This window comes from Colletotrichum destructivum, chromosome 3 (genome assembly GCF_034447905.1).
Source record: "Colletotrichum destructivum chromosome 3, complete sequence".
NCBI lineage: Eukaryota > Fungi > Ascomycota > Sordariomycetes > Glomerellales > Glomerellaceae > Colletotrichum > Colletotrichum destructivum.
In genome coordinates, this window is record NC_085898.1 from 2,397,460 (window position 1) to 2,416,928 (window position 19,469).

Genomic DNA, 19,469 nt, shown 5'->3' on the forward strand with positions numbered 1-19,469 from the left:
TCGTTCATAACATGAATACCCTCGAGCCGCGGTATGATGGTGTAGCAAGCCCCGATCTTCAAGTCGACGCTTTGAATGCCGAGCACAATGGCGAGCTTATCAGTGTAAGATACAGTGTTAAGTACATCTTGAAGATTCAGTCAGCAGTGTCACCAGTTTTAACAAGGGAGGGCCGCAACTCACATCTGGTCTCGCCCACAAGCTCCCAATCCGAAGCATACGCAATATCCCCTCCTTTCCCATCGTCCCATCCTGCTTCTTCTCTTTCTCCTTGGCCATTTCCTGCTTCCTTTTCTGCGCCGCTTCCAAGTCCTTTCTCCGCTATTCGCTCTTCTCTTGTTCCTTCTGCTTCACCTCTCATTTGACGGGCATGGGGTGGATGAACACCTTGGAGGTCTGCGGAGTGGCCTCGACGCCGGCCCACAGATCCGCATCCGTAAAGGAGAAAAAGGACAAGAGGCTCCTCTGGTCGTTGATGACAGTCAGAGTGACAAATGCGCGCTCGTCCCAGCCACCGTTGATGGTGTACTCGGGAACGCCGGGGCACTTGAGGACGGCGAAGTCGGTCTGGTAAGCCGGGAGCCCTCCGGCCGCGGTGACGGTGAAGCCGCAAAACCTGGGTACCTTGGCCGGGTTTTCGGAGATGAGGAAGCTGTAGCTGCACTGGCTCTGGTCCTCGGAGCAGACACGACGGAAGCCCATAAGGGACCAGTTCTCGGAGTTCTGGGGCTGAGGCGGCTCGGCAGGCGACGCCAGCGTCCGAATGGCGAGAGTGGCGAGTACGATGACCGATGCGAGTTCCATCTCGGATTTGGATATAGTAGATGCGAGATATGAAAGGGGAGGCTTGGTGGACGCTAAACAAACACTGGGTCGATCGACATTGCCCCTTATGTAGGTGCGATAATTTTGGAGCTTTAGCATTAAGGATGACCCCCTGAAAGAAACTTGAATAGCAAGTAGACGGCCAGACTGTCTAGCTGCTTTGTTCCGGTGGCAATTACCAGTCTGGATCTCTCTGACTGTGAAGCCTGACGATGTATCGTGTGCGACACAAACTGCCCCCGCCCAGGCGGAGCCAGTGCCATGTTGAAAGGAGCACGGTGACACGAACCCAGCAAACTGACCGAGGCAACACCGCCTGTGCCTGGCTAAGTAGAACTCATCAGATTTAAACACAAGCTGTCTAGTATGTAGTTTCCTTCCTGACACGAAGGGGGAGATCAACCGCAAGAAGGGACATTGTGTCCCGAAGCAGACTTCGTGTCACGGCTTCGTACCATCATATTGGGGCCCAGAACAGCTGTGTACTATTTGGGAAACGAGTATGGAGTTGCCAGGTGCGTCGCAAACACCCCTGGATGAAAGAGCATGACGGCGGGGATTCTAGACCGTTGAATCTACATTCGCTCTCTCCGATGACTGAAATGCTGTTGGCAAGTGATTGAGTGGAATGTACGTAGGAAAACCTAACAAATAACGTAAACAGAAAAGCTCTTGCGAAACGGCAATAGGCGATGTGTGGCTGGGGATATGTCAAAAGGACCGATCTAATCACGGACTCGTACTGTCCTGGTATCACGGCCGGTTCTGGACGCTCATGCAAGGACCCGGGTGAGAGTAACACCGAAGAGAAGTCAAGTGACGGTAAAAGTTGCCTGAAATTGGACGTGGTACCACACTCGGTTCTCATCCCGTGATGATGACCGAATAGGGCCAAGCAAGATGTGAGATGTAAAAGAGGAAACATACCTTTGGAGGGGGGCTTGGTTGACTGGTGAGTCAAGATATAACCGGACACAGGAGAAGCATTTCTTGTCAAGAAACCTTCTTGATGCTGAGAAATACGACTGTCAGTCTCCGTTGCCAAAAGTCATCGCGAGGAGGAAGGCAAAGCCCCTTTTATAAATCGTATTCCAACAATATGGACCCACAGCAACATACATGTATGAGAAGGGTGATATGTGATGCACGGTGTAATGCCATTCTCAACCACTACTAACAAAAACGAAATCCCCATGATGGTCAAACACCTTCAAATCAAGTTTGGTGTGTATCACTGATTCCGGTCATAGCCGAGAAAGAGGCGTTCGCGCAAGCGCACGGGAAGTCACACACACACACACACACACACAGACACATACATACACACACCCATTCTCTGCATCTCTCAATATAGGAGCTCCAAGGTGGTTGGTGCATGCAGCCACCATCACACTCGCTTCTATTCATGGAAATTTGCCCTGCAGGTGACAGCCATACAGGACTGGTTCCGGGGCGAGTTAGGGACCCGGGTGTGGTAGCCACGATCCGCCGTCTGAACGGGCGGTCGGAAGAGTCGCATCGGCTGGCAAATCCCAGCGCAGCAGCGGCATTAACTCCGGACGAAGTGTACTCGTGTCGTTCGTTGGCTGATAGACGCGTTTAATGACCATATTTCATATTCGGCGTGGCCCAAGTAAGCCAGCCCATGCCATCTCAGTCGTGCCCTGAGAAGTTGGCTCGTCCGCCCATTGTTTGTTAAGAAAGTCAAGACAGCGAAAGCCTTTCGGGGCCCCGCCATTTCGCCCGCTCGCGAAACATGGGAGGGAGATCTCTCTGCCCCTTCCCCCCGGCTTCAGGTGTGAGAATGGAGGATGCGGAAGATATCCTAGTGTCCCTCCGAGGTCTTTTGATCCGCGTGGCAACCTCAGCCATGGGTCTGTCGAGTGGTCTGATTTCCCCGCCGCCAAACGGCCTTAAGCTCAGTTAAGCTTGAAGCTGCTAGCATGCGAGGGCCCATCTGGGCGGGAAGACGGCCGCTAAATGGCTGGGTCCAGTCATTTGTGGATGAACGGCAGGAATGGAGGCCGCATGGCCGGCCGGCGCCTGCAAAACCACTCAATCCTGTCCTTCTGTTCCTCCCCGTTTCAACCTCCTGTGTCTTGCCCAGGCCAGTGAGCGTGCTTCGTTTCCTCGAGTACAATTTGTTTGGCGCTGCGGGTTCCCCGTTTACTGCTCTCCTATTCGTCGCGTCCGGGCCTGGGCGCGATTACAACCGTCCAGGGTTCGGACCACGCGCCGTCTTACTGGACATCGCCCATGCACACAACTACGGCATACCCGCTCTCCAGTCTTGGCTTCTTTTTGCCTATTGCTATTCTCAGCACCCATGCGGACTCCGCCCGTCGATCTGGAGAGAAACATTTGCAATGCGCGGGTGAAGCCTTTTTGCCGTCTTGAGTCTCTCACCGGCTGGAGCCAGCGCAACTACGGATACACTACACCACACCCTCAAAAATAGACCAACCCTCTACGTTGACAATGCTTGCAGGTGCAGAGCCGCCTGCCTTTCTTGCATTGGGGATCAGCCGTGCCGCAATGCTACCTTTTCTGGCCGGGCATTATATCTGCAATGAGTCCCGCAGAAGCAAGCCCAGGTTTCCCCCCAAAGGAGGGCTTCTAGTTTCTTCGTCGATAGTTGTGCTGTTTCCGGTCTCCTCGACGATAGAATCCGATCCTCTCACAGTCACCGAGTCTTCAGTCAAAGGGAGGTGATATGCCAGGCTCATAAGATTGCCCGGGCTTCACCTAATCCCATCATCCTCTCCCTTCTTCCCGCCTCCCCTTGCCAGAGCCCAGCCCGGTATGAGGCACTTCGCCATCGCCGTCCCGTCCCTGTGGCATCTACTTCTCGTCTTCTTGCTCGTCACGGCCGTCTGTTCGCTCGAGGTTACACCTGGCTCTGACTGTGCGGCGTTGTGCTTGGGCGGGCCAAACGGCACGGCAATCGACACGGCGACATCAGGGACAAACTCGTCAGATATTGTCTGCGAAAATGACCAGTACCATTCAACAGGAAAAGGAATCAAGTTTAGGAATTGCGTCAGCTGCTTGCAAAAAAGCCAGGCAGCCCAGGGATCGCAGAGCGACACGGCATGGTTCCTCTGTAAGACTCAGCCTATGGAAAAAGGGGGGTTCCCTCGTGTAAGACGGGCGGCTAATCCGAGGTTCGCAGATAACATCAGATACACAGTAGATGTCTGCCTCTTTGACTTTCCCGAGGCCATTTCCAACATCAACTCCCCTTGTATCATCAACAGCGCGTGCCGTCCTCTCAAGAATGCCTTAACAGTCGGGCTCACCACGCCGGACGCGGACACGGCGTATGATTATTGCACCGCGGATGCCGATAGGTTTGCGAGCCCAAATTGGTGGTCTTGTGTTCGGTGTCTGCAGTCAAGCGACAGCCAGAGCTACCTCTCCAACTGTAAGCTTCACACAAGAACCCCCCCTGCCTCTTTATTCCTTTCTCATAGAAGCGCATGCTGAACAAACACTCTCGCCTTACACAGTCTTGATTGCTCTGAAAGCCGGCTGCCAGCAAAAACCCGCCAACGGCAGTCTCCTCGGCCTGACCGGCCAGCTTTTCTCCACCGAAGCCGTCAACATCACCGAGTCAGCCACCAACACGACCATGCCGGGAGATGGCGGGGCCTCCGCCACGACCATGACGCTCGGCACCATCGTGGGCATCGCCGTCGGCGGCGGCCTCGTCTTCGTCGGAGCTATCTGCCTTTTCATCATTTACTGCCGCAAGCAGCGCAAGCAGAGGATGCAGGACGAAGCCGGCCTCCCTCCCCGGCCCCTCCGGAGCCACGCCAGCTCCGTCACCGCCATCAACAAGAGCCCTTACGCGCCCATCACCGACCAAAAGAAGTCGTCGTCCATCAACTCATACAACTACGAGCTGCAGGAGAAGCAGAACTTCAGCAGCAACGCCGACTACTACGACAGGCTCGAGCAGGATGTTCAGGTCGGCCGTGAGGCGGCGCACTACAACTTCGACCCCCACTCGGGCTTCCACGGCCCCAGCAGCGCCCTTCCCACGCACCCGGCCTATATTCCGCGCGCCATGAGCCGCCAGTCGAACCGCGCCAACACCCCCTCGCCGCCGAACCCTCGAAGGACTAACACGCCGGACTCGTACGCATTGCAGACCTACCTCACGGCCGCTGAGGACCCGGGCACGGGTGGCATCAGACCGCCACCGCAGGCTGCCGTTGCGTCGTCGTCGTCGTCGCGGACGCCATCGCCCGCGAGGTCACGCGGATCGGGCGGCGACGGCGCAAACGCCCAGCCGAAGCTCGTGAACATCCCTCCGCCGCCGCCGGGAGGACCGCCCCCGACGCATGAAAAGTCACGGAGGATTCCGTCCCTCTTACTCCCCTCGGTGCCGCGCATCCGCGTGCCGAAGCAGTACCCCCCGCCCCAGATCGTCGTCGAGGGCGCGACGCCGGTGGCGGGCCGCGGCGAGGCGGGCGGCGACATGCACATCTCTCAGCCGCTCGCCTTCCACGGGCAGAGGTTCCAAGACAGGCCGTTGGCCGGGCACGCGATCATCTCCCAGGTGGCGGTCGCGAGGGAGGTCGACCCTCGAGAGTACGAGGGCGACATGCCCATCCGGAGCGGCAAGAGCACACTCTACGGATAGACCACGCCGGCATCTTCTCGCATCTGGCGCCAAAGGCGTCGGGGCATACACTCGACAAAACGATCGGGATCGGGTTCGGGGTCATAGCTTCTGGCGTTGGTGGCGGGCGGATTTTCTGAATTTCTAGCACATGGTGCTCACGTGACATGGGACGTAAAGACGATACTTAGAGAAACAAATTATACTCTTGTTATCGGTAATGCGATAGTGCTCTATCTTACAACTCTCTTCTACTCTCAACCCAGACGCCTTCCAGGTCCTCGGGTCCTCCACGAATCCGGCAGAACTCCGCCCCCACCCTGAGACACGCCCGTGCTGCTGCCAGAGGTTTGAGCCGGGGCGCCTCCGCCGCCGCGAACGGCAGTGCCGTAGCCACGCTGGTTGAAGCGAGGTGTCTGTACAAGACGCGACAGGAAGGCGGGCGTGGGGATCAAATTGCGACCGCCGCTGAACTCGGGCCACACCCGGGACAAAAAGTCGTATAGGTGGGCGGCAATGAAGCCCATGAGCTGGATCATGAAGGTATAGTACCCGCCGGGGAACAGCAGCGACACGAGCATCATGCAGAACGGGGTCAGCTGGGCGGGAATAGTGACGAAGTAGAAGTTGGCCTTCATGCCACGTTGGTCCTGGGTGACTGTGCGACACATAGCGAGAATCAAAGCCGGCAGGAAGGCTCCTCCGCCCATGAGGTAGGTGCAGAGCGCCTGTGTGCGATATTAGCGCATGCTTCCCCTGGGCCAGAGCTGGGTTGGTCCATGGTGATGGTGACCGGGACAATAACGTGACATAGTGAAAACGACGAAAACAACCCAGATTGATTGGTAAAATGTAGGGAGCTATAAAAACCACTCGAGCAACATTGGAAAGGTTACACGAGCCATCCATAGACATCCCACCACGCCCACGCCACAAGCCAAGTCCTGTAAAGCGAAATGGACTGGTCGCGCCGTGAGGGTACTCTTCCTCATTTCCAGGAACCGCTATAGCTGTGGGTATCCACTATGCGGGCAGATAATATGAGGTGTAGTGTGTAGGTGTAGCAAACAAGAGACGATGCTCTCTGCAGGTTGCAGCGCGCGGAGGAACTTTCCCGAGGACGCTGTTGGGTATCGTGATGTTGGGCGGACTGCCGAGGGAGGGCAGCGACGATATAGCAAACTTACCGTGATGACAGTGCACACAAACATGAGATACCAAATGACATCCTCGCGTCTAGCGAACCTTGGGTTGCCGATCTCGAGGGCAGTGAGGTACGTGTACAGGAAGTACGTGTCAAAGAGCAGGCCGAGTTGGGGGCCAGTAAGCAAGAAATTGGTCCCGAAACGCCAGATCTGAGGCGGGAACTGGAAGAGGAAGTCCGGCAGGAAGATAAACCAGTACGCCTTCACGATGCCGAGGAGGACGGACAGAGACGTGACAAAGGCGGCCGTCGCAAATGTTCTAGATGAGAGTCAGTACGTGCATCTGGCGGTGAGTGAAGAGATGGAATGCGCTTACCTTGCGACAGGTGGCGCTTGCCAGTAGACATCCAGAAACTCGGACATCTTGCCAAAGTTAAGGGTGTTCTGGCGTGGTGGAAGCTGGTGATGGTAAGTAGAGAAATGTGGTGAAGATGATGCAGATGGCAGATGGCAGCTTGCAATTGGCAGGCCGCCGTATTTTTATCTGCAGGCGTTGCGGGGGAGAACCAATGAGACACCAGGCTGCAGCGCTGATGTGTTGGTGGTGGACATGTTCCTGACCCGTGTCCTCTCTGAAGGGGAATATTTTAATAAGCTAGAAGCAGAGGGAACCGTTCCTGCCTCGCGTTTTTCAATGCATTTTTTTTCTGCCGCTGGGGCTTCCCTCTGAGTGGGCCTAAGCGGTGAAATCAGTATCTTGGTGGGGGACGTCCCCCGGTCCGTCGCTTGCGGTGCGCTGCAGTTCCGGCGACCGCTGACAGTTGCTAGTATCGACTGGAGACAAACCCCCCGGAGCCACCATTGTTTGGCAGGTCTGACGCGAACGAACTTCATTGCTAAGCTCTCAATTGAACATTCCGATCGACTACCTCGATTGGACCTCTTAATGGACCATTCCGAATAACCACCTCAACTCTAGGTACTTCGTTCGCTTCACGCCCTGCGGCCCAGCGTATCTAATATGACAATGCTTCCCAATGACTCTAGCTGTGATCTAATTTTCCAAACCCCCAGACTGTCAACGGCCCTTTCACGTGCGGTAGTCACCGTTGATGGTGATGTACTCGTGGCTGTAATCGCAGGTCCAGTACGTGGCCTCCTTGTCACCAGTGCCCAGCCTCACGATGATCTCCAAGTCCTCCAACTCCAGGATCTCGGAAGCCCTGGCTTCGTCAACCATCTCAGGCTCGCCGTTGACGAGCAGCTTCAGCTCAGGGGTGCCATCCGTAGGCACGAAGGAGACGTTGGTCTTCTCGGGGACGACCTCGGGAACATCGCTGACGGCCTGGCCGGGCTCGGACACAAGCGAGTAACCAGTCGCGCACAGGATGCGGCCCCAGTTGGCGTCCCTTCCGTACAGCGCAGTCTTGACGAGAGGCGACCTGGCAATGGTACTGGCAATTTTCCGTGCAGCCTCCTCGCTAGCGGACTCGACAACGCGGATCGTGACGAACTTGGTGGCGCCCTCACCGTCTCGGACAATGAGCTTGGCCAGGTCGATAGAGAAATCAGTCAGGACCTCCTTGAAAGCAGCGTAATCGGCCGAATCCTCGGACACAATCTCCTTGCCTCCAGCGGCACCGTTGGCGAGCAGCGCGAGAGTGTCGTTGGTCGAGGTGTCTCCATCGATCGTGATGCTGTTGAATGAGCGGTCGACGGCATGCTTAAGAACCGAGGGCATGACGGCAGGCGAGATGGGGGCGTCGGTAGCTACAACACCGAGGAGCGTGGCCATGTTGGGATGGATCATGCCGGCGCCCTTGGTGGTGCCAGCAATACGGTACTCGACGCCTGGTGACGAGGGCAGCGTGAAGGTCTTGGACTTGAGTTTCGGGAACGTATCGGTCGTGCAGATGGCGGTAGCAAAGCTCAGCCAGTGCTTGTGAGATGAGCCCAGAGCCCCTTGAGCAGCGGGAACATTGTCGACGATCTTGGCAATGGGGAGTCTCTGGCCAATGACTCCCGTGCTCATGACAATGGTTGACGACGCATCGCCCTCGCCTCCAACAGCCTTGTCGGCGGCGTGCGCCATGAGAGAGGCATCCTCGAGACCACCCTTTCCGGTGACGGCATTGGCGCACCCCGAGTTGATGAGGACACTACGAATGCCGCGGTTGGCCTTCTTCTTCAGGAGGTCTCGGCTGAAGGTGACGGGTGCCGCCTGGAATTTGTTCTTGGTGAAGACGGCGGCGGCGGCGCAAGGCCGGTCTGAGCTGAGCAGAGCGAGATCGGGCTTGGTCTTGTTTCCCGGCTTCACTCCCACGAGGATTCCAGAGGCCTGAAAACCCTGGGGATACATGCCCTCAGTCGGCACATACTTCTTCTTGGCGGCGGGAATACTCTCAGCCGAAACCGAGTAACACCTCACGAACTGGGCCAAGTGGCCGGGAAACCTCCTGACGGGTTGCGCCATCTTTTACAATCGGCGATGGGTGTCCAACGATGGCGATGAAAAGGGTTTGGGGGGCAACTACTCAGACACGGACGGGCTGGCTTTCTTTGGGAGTCGGCGCCTTTATTGGCCAATGCCCCATGGCCCACCCCCGGCCACTTTCCCAGCGTGGTATGACTCTACAGCTACAGCTCCGACGGACGGCGGCCCGTGGGCCGTCGATAAGTGACTAAGAAAGAAAAAAAACAGGTGCCGAAATAATTATTCTGGGTACCTACCTCATCGAAATGCCATCTTGATTTGCGATACCTTGTGACATATTTTCCATACCTACGTTCCCCTCCCTCACATCCTCTTCCACAGTCGACTACCTAACGTCTCACACAACACATCCACCACCATGTCTACGACCCCCTCCCACCCTCCCAGATGGGCCGCCCTCGCGCGCGACACCAACGAGACCAAGATTCAGTTGGCCATCAATCTTGATGGCGGGGCATTCCCACCCGACACCGACTCGAGACTCACTGCGGCCGTCACTGAGCACGCCTCGCAGGCAAGCAAGTCTCAGACGATTAGCGTCAACACCGGCATCGGCTTCCTCGACCACATGCTCCACGCCCTCTCCAAGCACGCTGGCTGGAGTTTGGCCCTCGCCTGCAAGGGCGACCTTCACAGTCCGTCTCTTCCTCTCTTCCTCACGGTCTACGCGACGACCATCTTGCCCCTTCGCTTACTCTGATCGTATAGTCGACGACCACCACACCGCTGAGGATGTCTGCATAGCCCTCGGCTACGCCTTCGCCAACGCCCTCGGCAGCGCGACCGGCCTCGCCCGCTTCGGTTACGCATACGCCCCGCTCGACGAGGCTCTCTCCCGCGCCGTCGTCGACCTGTCCAACCGACCCTACAGCGTCATCGACCTCGGGCTCCGCCGCGAAAAGATTGGCGACCTGAGCTGCGAGATGATCCCCCACTGCCTGCAGAGCTTCGCCCAGGGCGCCAGAGTCACCCTGCACGTCGACTGCCTGCGGGGTGAGAACGACCACCACCGTGCCGAGAGCGCCTTCAAAGCCCTGGCCGTGGCCGTCAAGATGGCAACGAGTCGCGTTGCTGGCAAGGAGGGAGAAGTGCCCAGCACCAAGGGAACCTTGAGCGCGTAAATCGATCAAAATGCATCTAATGAAATGAAAGAAGAAGAAAACTACAGTAAAGGCAACAACAAAAAAAGGGACGACGTTGGGAACGAGGTTCTTGAACCGTTTGAATATTCTGAGAGCTGATATGATACCCCCCCCTAAACACCATGCTATCCATTGTACCCAGGAATTACTCGTACAATGACTTGAACCCTGTTTCTACAACCAAACGACCAAACGCCAAAGAAAAGATAAGAAAAGGGCGAGAAACGTGAACGCCCGCAATCCATGCAATTGGCCCAAATTACCCATCAGCGACGAGGACGCACATTCTCCTTGTTGCTGCTCTGGCCTGACACAGCTCGTCTCTTGTCGGCCTTCCTCTGTTCTATCCTTGCAATTGCTGCGGCTCGCCTCTCGGGAGGCAGTGTGCTCCTCGACATGTTGGCCGTCATCATGGCGCTAGCGTCAATGTCAGGGCCGCCAAGTCTGGCGAACCGGTCTTCCAACAGGTCGACGGGATGGCTGTTTGCCTTGCTGGCAAACCTATGCCGTGGCATCGGTGTTGTCCCCGAAGGGACCTCGCTCGAGGTTACAATCCGTTCGTTCAGATCAGGACCGAGATATTCTCTGTTGCGTGGTGATCTCGGGATGAAGGGCCGCCATTTAGGCTTGTCCAGTTCGACGCGATTTGAAAAGATTTCGGGTTGCGGACGTCGCACGGGCGCAGCCACAGGCTCGTCTTCTTCCGAGCTGAGAGAATCGGCGTCTTGCTGATACTTATCCCGAAGATTCTGTGACTTCGTCTCATTGAGCTTCCGGCCCAGTGACTCCACTAGCTCGAGGCTTCGCCGGCCAGTATCAACCGACGGCTTCTGGACTTTGCTGGTCTTAACGAGGCGGTCGTTGTCTTGTGCCCGATGCTCCCTTGCAACTGGCTCACGGTCTGCTGAAGCAGTGGTTGCACCCTTGGTCTTAGACGCCTCCGCCGAACCCGCCTTGAGAGTCTTGATCTCCTTCTTCAGTTCGTTGATCTTTTCAGTTGCCTTTTCCAGGATGCGCCGGGTATCTTCTTGCGTGGCTTCGGCGTCAGCCCGATAAGACTCGAAGTCTGACTTGAGCTTGCGCAACTCTTCGTCCTTTAGTCGACACGTTTCCTGTACCTCGTCCACGTGTTTATTCGATGGGGCCGTCTCCTTGTTCTGTAACGGCTGTTGCTCGGCGAGTCGCTTGTTTTCCTCGGCGAGTTTGTTTGCTCGTTGCTCGGCAAAGAGGAGGTCGGACTTCAAGCGCTCGACTTCTTCTCGCAATTGGCCGTTCTCCCTCACTTGCGCTCGAGCTTTTCTCAACTCGCGCTGCGTTTCAAGCAAAGTTTTGTGCGTCCGTGGAGAGGCGGTCTGCCTTCGGCGTCTGCTTCGGGCATCACCATCGTCATCGTCTCCCTCGCGATTCTCCAGCAAGGCTGCCAGCTCCTTCACCTGTGTCCTGTATTCGACGGCGACAGCGGTCTGTTTGGCCAAGTCCTTCATCAACTGTGGGTTGTCCCTTTCCTCGCCGCTGACGCGCTTCGAAGCAATCTGTGCAGCCATCTCAGATATCTTCTTTTCCATTTGTGATGCCTTCTCTTGCTCCTCCTTAAGTTTTGCGTTCAGGTCGATGGCCTCGGCGTCCTTCATCTTGGCATAGGATTTTGCCAGTTGCTTGTACTTGAGCAATTTCTCCATCTCGACTTTAGCGTCTTGGTGATACTGCTCGAATTCCGACTTCCAATATTTGCCCGACCGCGAATGAGGCTCATTAAGGTCAATCGTGATGTCTTGGGTGCACTGGTCGTCATCGGCCTCTTCCCACTCGTCCTCCGCATCGTCTCCTCTCGCTGTGCCGGAGCGCGTCTGGCTCCTCTCTCGTGAGCTCGCGGTTCCCTTGTTCCGCCGAGAGTTCTCCAATGCCTCCGTCAACTTGGTGCGCTTGCTTGCAGAGTCGCTGGTCGAGTCGGCAAAGCTGTCGGGGAACTTTCCGGGCCGTTCTTCGGTATCCTTCCCCTTGCCCTTCTTGTTGTCGACTATCTTATTGTCCAACACGTCATGCCCGAACGAAACGCGCTTTCGCCGCGAAGTCCCGGTTCCGGGAGTCAGGAGGATACCCTGGGGTTTCAATGGCGTTCGCGAATCCGCGTCGGAGTCGTCTGCGTCTCTACGATGCGCCATGCTTGCGGTGTTGTCGTCGTCAGGTCGCGCGGGTGTCCCAAAGATTGCGCTTTTCAGCGCGCGCGCAGCGAAAACGGGCGCTGGCGTGTCTGGTTGCTCAATCTGCGTCGTGTCGTCTGTCTCGAAGTCAGAAACAACGAGGAGAGGTGACTGTAAAGTCGTGCTGAGTCTCCTTACCTGGGTTTCCTCTGTTTCCACCAGACGCGCCCTCCAACCCTCGTCTAAGAACCCAGCCTAGCATCCTAACTTCGTGGGCCCCCTGAATCCTGAAGAAAGAGGACGATGATGCCAATGAGTGGATGATGATTACGCGCGTATCGGGGGTGTCTGAGGATGCGCGGAGTTCGTTTTACAAGTTCGCATCACATGCGCTCGTGTCCTGACGGGTCGCAGGTACTTATTGGGTGGTTTGCAGTTTGGGTGATCTGACCGCGGCGAACAGACGAATGTGTTTCTCTCCTTGTTTACTTTGTTACCGCATGTGGACGGCGCGTCCCTGTGTCGCCCACCAGACCCACACAGTCTGAGAAACATGTTATCGAACGGAGCCCTCTTTCTAGCACCCCTCCAATCTCCAGGCACTTTAGAACCTTGGGTGTCTTGGCCCATTAGAAAGAAAAGCGCCAGACCGACGGGCGTCATCAGTGAGGGGCACCACCCGCCTAACGCTCGAGAAAATACCCCCACTTCCAGCTTGACGGCGGTGGGCGCAGAGGTCGTACTGTGACAGCGCATTAGGCCGCCAGCCGTCGATGCTCGCTAGCTGTGGCGCTTCAGTCGGCTAGACTTAGTTTCGTCTATTTCTTCCTTCCTGGTCTATCATCCATTCAATTTACCCTATATTTGATAACAAAATTGCCCATACATAAGCATCATGGCTTTCCTGTAACGGACCGTCACGGCTCGCGCTGTGGTGATTCGTCAAGTACCTTGTCGTCGTTTTCGATATGGCGTGGAAATCATCCGGGGTGTGGAAAAAGCCCATCGACCGGCCTCAGACAAACGAAGATGACTCAAGCTTCCCAGGACTCAAGCCAAAGGGTCCCGAGGCTGCCAGCAAGATTGAATATGAGGAGCTTCAGCAGAACGAGCTCATCGCTCTCGAAGCCATTTATGGAGAGGATTTTATGAGGCATGCAGAGACACCGGGCGCTTGGAAGGTAACGAGGACCTCGTCATTTATTAATGGAGGCTTTGATCGTCGAAACTGGCGATGCTGACATTCAACCAGAAATCAGACCCCTCATTCGATGTCCGCATCAGGGCTTCTTCGGATGAGGACTTGGCCATCACTCTTGGCGTAGTGATGACTGCTACGTATCCCAAGAGCCCGCCGTTACTGACGCTGAAGAGCACCGGCGACCTTCGTGAAGTTACCCTATTCAAACTTCAGAAATTCATCGAGACACAGCCCAAAATCTTTGCCACCGAGGAGCAGGAGATGATGGACCGGATTGTGGAAGGACTAAGAGACATTCTCGAAGACGCCGCTCAAGCCAAGGCGAAGGGTCTTGAGCTGCCTTCGCTTGAAGAAGAGAGAGCCTCTCACGAGGCCTTACTGGCCAAACTGGCCCAGGAGCAGAGAGAAGAAGAGGAACGCAAGAAGGAGGAAGAGAACAAAGAGGAAGAGAGAGTTCTTGGCGGCTTGTTGCAGGTTGAGTTGAAACGCCAAAAGGACAAGGCGAAGGAGACGCGCAAGAAGAACCGCCCCAACGGACTACCATCTCTCAACACAATGGATGGCTTTAACGGCCCGGAAAGTGGCCGCATAATATTTGACCGACCTTGCAACACGACTGACAAAACCGGAAACGCCATTTCATTTCAGGCCGTCTTCGGAAAGTCCGAGATCGCCAAAGGCTCCGTTTCAACTGTCTTCTCCGTTTGGCCCGTCGTTGACAGTGGTCAGGACTGTCCCACCTTGGCTCTCAAGGAAGCCGTTCTTCGTACAACTGCCAAAGAGGACGTTTCTGTCTTCAAGAAACAAATTCAGTCCCTCGAAAGCCAACTTGAGGCACTTAAGCAAGTGCGTCATCGGAATCTGCTCGAGGTATTGGACTTCAGAGTGGAGCGCGAGAAGAGCAACATGGCAAAAGCGTTGGCCAGTCTTTGGACCGTCAACGTTCTCACCCCTAGTGCCGAGAAGGGATCTCTAGCTGAACTTCTCGACCTCGCTGGCCAGTTGGATACCAGCAAGGTGCGCGCCTGGACGCGAGATCTACTGGATGCTCTCAACTTCCTACACAACAAGTCTATGGTCCACCAAGACATCCACGCAGGGAACGTCTTGCTTTTCCGGGAACAAACAGGAGAGGTTGTCCCAAAACTCGCAGACGCGGGCTATCAACGAGAGTTGCACAACATCAAATCCAAAAGCCATGCGCCTCTGGGACTGAGCTCGGCAAAATCCGCTTATTGGCTGCCGCCGGAAACTGCCGCGTTGTCGAAACCGCATTACACGCAGAAGACGGACATGTGGGAGTTCGGCATTGTCTTCTTGCAAATGATATTTGGGCTAGACGTGCCTCAAAAGTATCATTCGCCTTCCTCCGTGTCAGATTCTATGTCATTGTCGAGGCCATTGCAAGAGTTGGTTACCAGATTCTTCAAAGCGGATCCTAAGAAACGGCCTCGCGCCTTCGAGCTCGGATCCAGTGAGTTCCTTGCCACAGACGCCCCTGTAATAGTGGAGGACAGCCTTGCGATCACGTCGAATTACCATTCTCTCAACACCCTGTCCCCAATACCCCCAAGGCTGAGACGTGAGTCGACGAATAGAACTCTCACCTCGTCGAGATACCGAGAAGACTTTGATGAGGAGGGTCGTCTAGGTAAGGGTGGATTTGGGGAGGTGGTCAAGGCCCGGAAAAAGTTGGATGGACAAATATACGCCATCAAGAAGGTCAGCCAAAGGTCGCAAGCAAGCCTGACTGAAATCCTGAAAGAGGTTCGCCTGTTGTCACAGCTCAGCCATCCAGCCGTGGTTCGCTACTACAACACCTGGGTCGAGGAGATTCCGGACCAGTCTGACGCAGAGGGCGACACCTCCACGGAAGACTTGAACACGGAAGATTCTCGAGACACGATATCTCAAGGCCCCGCCATTCACTTCACGACAAGCACCGGTGGCCTGGACTTTATGTCATCCAGTGGCTACCCCCAAGTGGAGTTTGGCTACGACGATTCGGACGCAGAAGACGACTCCGGCTCCGAAGAAGAGGATGAGGACGAGGACGACTCGGAGGATGAGAGCGACTCCGACTCTGACAACAGTAGTCAGGCGGTCGGACGCGCGCCAAAGGGCAAAGAGATCTTGAGAAGGACTCAATCCCACCGATCTTCCAGGACAGTTTTGTACATCTCCATGGAATACTGCGAGAAAAGGGTAAGCTATTTTATCATCAATGGAGATTCTACCGGACGCCGGTGGCCTAACCGACAACTATAGACACTACGTGATCTGATCACCAGAAAGCTTTATCAAAACACACCGGAAATTTGGCGTCTTTTCCGACAAATACTCGAAGGGCTTGCCCATATTCACGGCCTCAGCATCGTTCATCGAGACCTGAAGCCCGAAAACATCTTCATTGCCCATAGTAGCGATGGAACGGACAACGTCAAGATTGGCGATTTTGGATTGGCAACCAGTGGCCAGTTTGCTGTCGACAGAGCTTTACCAAACGCTATGGAATCAGACGACATCACCAGAAGCATCGGAACCACGTCTTATGCCGCCCCGGAGGTACGGTCGGGTTCCAGCGGGATGTACAGTTCCAAAGTCGATGTAAGTCTCACGTGCCAAGCTCTACGGCCACCCTCCTGTGTGTAGCCGTGGTACTGACATCGTCCAAGATGTATTCTTTGGGTATCATTTTTTTCGAGATGTGTTATCCTCCGATGCTCGGCATGCAGCGAGCCGAGGTCCTCGAGAAGCTCCGGCGACCGAGCCCAATACTTCCTCCAGATTTCAAGCCTGCGGAAAGAGTACAGACAGAGATTGTCTTGTCGTTGGTAACACACAACCCGAAAGAGCGGCCTTCAAGCGCGGAACTGCTCCAAAGCGGAAAGCTCCCGGTCCAAATGGAGAGTGAGACCATCAGACGTACCCTTGCAGGCCTCGCAGATCCCAGCTCACCCTACTACAAGAAGATGTTGTCGACTTTGTTCTCCCGGCCACTGGAACAAGCCAAGGACTACGCGTGGGATATGCACGAGTCGAGCCCGAGCCAGTCAGACTTATTGAACCAGAGCATCGTCAAGGAAACCTTGATATCCATATTCCGCCGACACGGAGCTCTGGAGTGTCAACGGACATGTCTCTACCCCCGTTCCGCCCACTATGCCGAGAACGTTGTGAGACTTCTGGACTCGAACGGAACGGTCCTACAGCTTCCCTTCGATCTTACGATGGGCCACGCGAGGATGCTTGCCAAGGCCAGCGCAGCGCCAGGCGTTCAGCGGACATTCACATTCGGCAATATTTTTCGCGACAAAGGGGACACTGGGCAGCCCTACATGCTTGGTGAGGTTGACTTTGACATTGTGACGACCAACACCCTCGATCTGGCTTTGAAGGAAGCGGAGGTCCTGAAGGTGCTCGACGAAATCATTGCGACCTTCCCCTCGCTATCCTCGAGCCAGATGTGTTTCCACCTGGGACATTCCGACTTACTACAGCTTATATTCGACTACTGCCGAGTCGAGCACGGCTCTCGGAGAGCTGTGGCAGACGTCCTCAGCAAGCTGAACATTCACCACTGGACTTGGCAGAAAATCAGAGCGCAGCTGCGATCTCCGATGATCGGTTTGTCAGCGACTAGTGTCGACGAACTACAACGATTCGACTTCCGAGGTAAGTGACGAGCACCTGATCACGTCGTGACATGAAACTAACCGGGTCCAGATACACCGTCAAAGGCCTTTTCCAAGCTCAAGACCCTCTTTGAAGGCACCGACATGTACCAGCGAGCTTCGTCGACCTTGGCGCATCTGCGAGAGGTCTCGGAATATGCCAAACGTCTCGGAGTTGCGAGCAAAATTTACGTCACTCCTCTGAACAGTCTCAAGGAAAGCTTTTACACCGGGGGAATACTCTTCTCCTGCCTCTACGACAAGAAAGTCAAGGACGTTTTCGCCGCGGGTGGTCGGTACGACAGCCTCATCAGAGAGAACCGCCCCAAAATTGGGAACAACTACGAAGAGCGCCACGCCGTGGGGTTCAATTTGTCGTGGGAGAAACTATCGAGGTCTCCGAAAAGCGGTGGTAGGGCTTTCTTGAAGAAATCCGAAGAAGAAAGCCATGACATTTTTGACAACGCCAAGAGAGTTCGTCGTCCGCCTCCCCTCGATTTGGCCAGGCTACTAATATGTTCTCAGTGCGATGCTTTGGTAGCCAGCTTCGATGCTGCCGTCTTGCGGTCTACGGGAATAGAAATCCTGCAGATGCTCTGGTCGCACAACATCAGCGCCGAGCTTGCAAAGGATGCACGATCGCCAGAAGATTTGCTATCCCGGAATCGTGATGAGGGGTACTCGTGGATCATCGTTATCAAGCAAGACGCGATCCTGAAGGTCAAAACGATGGACAAGAAAGACACGCCCGACGTCGACATACCTATGGCGCAGTTGCTCTCGTGGCTGCGAGCCGAGATCCGGGAGCGCGACTCCAAGTCCGTAGTCAAGCTGAGGGGCAGCGCCCAACAGTCCGAGACGGGGGCTGCGGCAGAGACGCACCATGAGCAAGACGTGCGCGTGCTGACGGCGCAGACGAGGAGCAAAAAGTTCAATCGGAGGACAGTCGTGGAGCAGGCGCAGGTGAGCGCCGGCAGTCTGGTCCACTCGTTCCTCGATGGACCCATCCTGGCCGTCGAGACAACGGACCAGGTGATGGATCTCATTAGAGACACGTGCCTGTCGGACGGGGAGAGCTGGCGCAAGGTAGAACACAGCGTAACGACAGCAGAGAAGAAGTATGTGCGCGAAATCCACGACATGTTACTTAATTGGAAATGGACCTGGGAGAAGAAGAATGCCAGCCGGCACTCGTTCCTGTACAACTTCAGGACGGGGAACTGTATTTACTATGACCTGGGGGCGTAGGCGAAGCCGAGCCGAGAGGATGTGGTTGGGCTGCCATAGCAGGATATGCTAGCAATCAAGACAAGAGCATTCTAACGATGCAACCGACGTTAAGCACGTCTTCCTCGGGCTTTGGAAATGATCACATCGTGAGCTTGGGACAATACCCGTGTGTAAGGTCCAAAAGCAGGGGGTCGGTGCCAAGGTCATGACATGCTTCGTGGGTTGGTTGGTTCCCCGAGTCGCATGGCTGAACCGGGACGATCGGACAAAGCACCGGGGTCAAGTTTCCCCTGTGGAGGGGTGGAGAGAAGCGGCTGCGCGGCGACGCTTTGTTGGGCCCTTCCGGCTTGTCCTGTTCTGTATCAAGTATAGGCCAAACTCACGGTCAGGTACCGAAACAGAAGGACGCTGGAGGGTCGGGCGAGCCAGCCGGTCGAGTCGAGTGCCGATGTGTAGGGAAAACTCTGGTTAGTGATGGCCGACAGAGGGTGCATAACAAGTGCAGGAAATGGATCTCCATATGTCCGCTGACTTGGCCCTGGTAGCTCGGGGTGGTATCAGGTACCCTTGCGGACTCATAAAATCGTTTGCAGAGCGGGTTTGATGCAATGGTGTAAGAGTCTTCCGCAACTGTTACCTACCGAGGTGCATGTCTTACGTGATGCACCAGTATCTGTATTCCAACGGGGCAGAAAAGAACGGAATACCTCACAGGTAGGTAGGTAGAGAACAAAGAGAGAAGGGGAAAGGGGGGGAGAGAGAGACCTGCGGCTTGTGTGCGTAGCTGGCGGTGGGAGCGAGTGCTTGACGAGTCCAGAACAGTCGGAAACGTCTAGCCTGTTGCAGACTTAAGAGTTGCAGAATTCCGTCGGCTTCGAGTTGAGGATTGGAAAGCGGTTTTGGGTTCGGGTAAGCAAAGACTCAACAATGACACAGCAGGACACTGGTAGGGTTAGGTGGCGGAAGCCGTCTCATTGACAGTGGAAGGAC

General features: G+C 55.5%; 8 protein-coding genes across 8 annotated transcripts; 3 read left to right on the forward strand and 5 right to left on the reverse strand.

Moving 5' to 3' along the window:
* Positions 1 to 58: 58 nt before the first annotated feature.
* Positions 59 to 354, reverse strand: CDEST_04811 (uncharacterized protein; the record flags this gene model as incomplete). The annotated part of the gene is made up of 2 exons (XM_062920970.1): positions 184 to 354; positions 59 to 127 (listed from the first exon to the last, which is right to left on the reverse strand). The coding sequence occupies exons 1-2, from the start codon at positions 277 to 279 to the stop codon at positions 59 to 61; spliced, it is 165 nt and encodes a 54-aa protein (XP_062777021.1). The 5' UTR covers positions 280 to 354.
* A 3-nt stretch (positions 355 to 357) lies between these two features.
* Positions 358 to 804, reverse strand: CDEST_04812 (uncharacterized protein; the record flags this gene model as incomplete). Its single annotated transcript, XM_062920971.1, has 1 exon — positions 358 to 804. One exon carries the CDS (start codon positions 802 to 804, stop codon positions 358 to 360), a length of 447 nt encoding a protein of 148 aa, XP_062777022.1.
* A 2,641-nt stretch (positions 805 to 3,445) lies between these two features.
* On the forward strand, positions 3,446 to 5,497 carry CDEST_04813 (uncharacterized protein). The gene is made up of 3 exons (XM_062920972.1): positions 3,446 to 3,928; positions 3,998 to 4,249; positions 4,335 to 5,497. The coding sequence occupies exons 1-3, from the start codon at positions 3,628 to 3,630 to the stop codon at positions 5,471 to 5,473; spliced, it is 1,692 nt and encodes a 563-aa protein (XP_062777023.1). The 5' UTR covers positions 3,446 to 3,627; the 3' UTR covers positions 5,474 to 5,497.
* A 1-nt stretch (position 5,498) lies between these two features.
* Positions 5,499 to 7,236, reverse strand: CDEST_04814 (Putative derlin, Rhomboid-like superfamily). Its single transcript, XM_062920973.1, has 3 exons — positions 6,974 to 7,236; positions 6,640 to 6,916; positions 5,499 to 6,180 (listed from the first exon to the last, which is right to left on the reverse strand). The coding sequence occupies exons 1-3, from the start codon at positions 7,018 to 7,020 to the stop codon at positions 5,710 to 5,712; spliced, it is 795 nt and encodes a 264-aa protein (XP_062777024.1). The 5' UTR covers positions 7,021 to 7,236; the 3' UTR covers positions 5,499 to 5,709.
* A 197-nt stretch (positions 7,237 to 7,433) lies between these two features.
* Positions 7,434 to 9,166, reverse strand: CDEST_04815 (Putative arginine biosynthesis protein ArgJ). Its single transcript, XM_062920974.1, has one exon. It carries the CDS (start codon positions 9,068 to 9,070, stop codon positions 7,688 to 7,690), a length of 1,383 nt encoding a protein of 460 aa, XP_062777025.1. The 5' UTR covers positions 9,071 to 9,166; the 3' UTR covers positions 7,434 to 7,687.
* A 166-nt stretch (positions 9,167 to 9,332) lies between these two features.
* CDEST_04816 (Putative spindle pole body-associated protein cut12) lies at positions 9,333 to 12,973 on the reverse strand. The gene is made up of 2 exons (XM_062920975.1): positions 12,573 to 12,973; positions 9,333 to 12,511 (listed from the first exon to the last, which is right to left on the reverse strand). Exons 1-2 carry the CDS (start codon positions 12,634 to 12,636, stop codon positions 10,500 to 10,502), a joined length of 2,076 nt encoding a protein of 691 aa, XP_062777026.1. The 5' UTR covers positions 12,637 to 12,973; the 3' UTR covers positions 9,333 to 10,499.
* Positions 9,340 to 10,233, forward strand: CDEST_04817 (Putative ribosomal protein uS5 domain 2-type superfamily). Its single transcript, XM_062920976.1, has 2 exons — positions 9,340 to 9,726; positions 9,800 to 10,233. Exons 1-2 carry the CDS (start codon positions 9,450 to 9,452, stop codon positions 10,210 to 10,212), a joined length of 690 nt encoding a protein of 229 aa, XP_062777027.1. The 5' UTR covers positions 9,340 to 9,449; the 3' UTR covers positions 10,213 to 10,233.
* Positions 12,974 to 13,181: 208 nt separating the features above from the next.
* CDEST_04818 (Putative serine/threonine-protein kinase, active) lies at positions 13,182 to 18,765 on the forward strand. Its single transcript, XM_062920977.1, has 5 exons — positions 13,182 to 13,555; positions 13,627 to 15,780; positions 15,844 to 16,182; positions 16,251 to 17,250; positions 17,302 to 18,765. Exons 1-5 carry the CDS (start codon positions 13,343 to 13,345, stop codon positions 18,495 to 18,497), a joined length of 4,902 nt encoding a protein of 1,633 aa, XP_062777028.1. The 5' UTR covers positions 13,182 to 13,342; the 3' UTR covers positions 18,498 to 18,765.
* Positions 18,766 to 19,469: the final 704 nt, after the last annotated feature.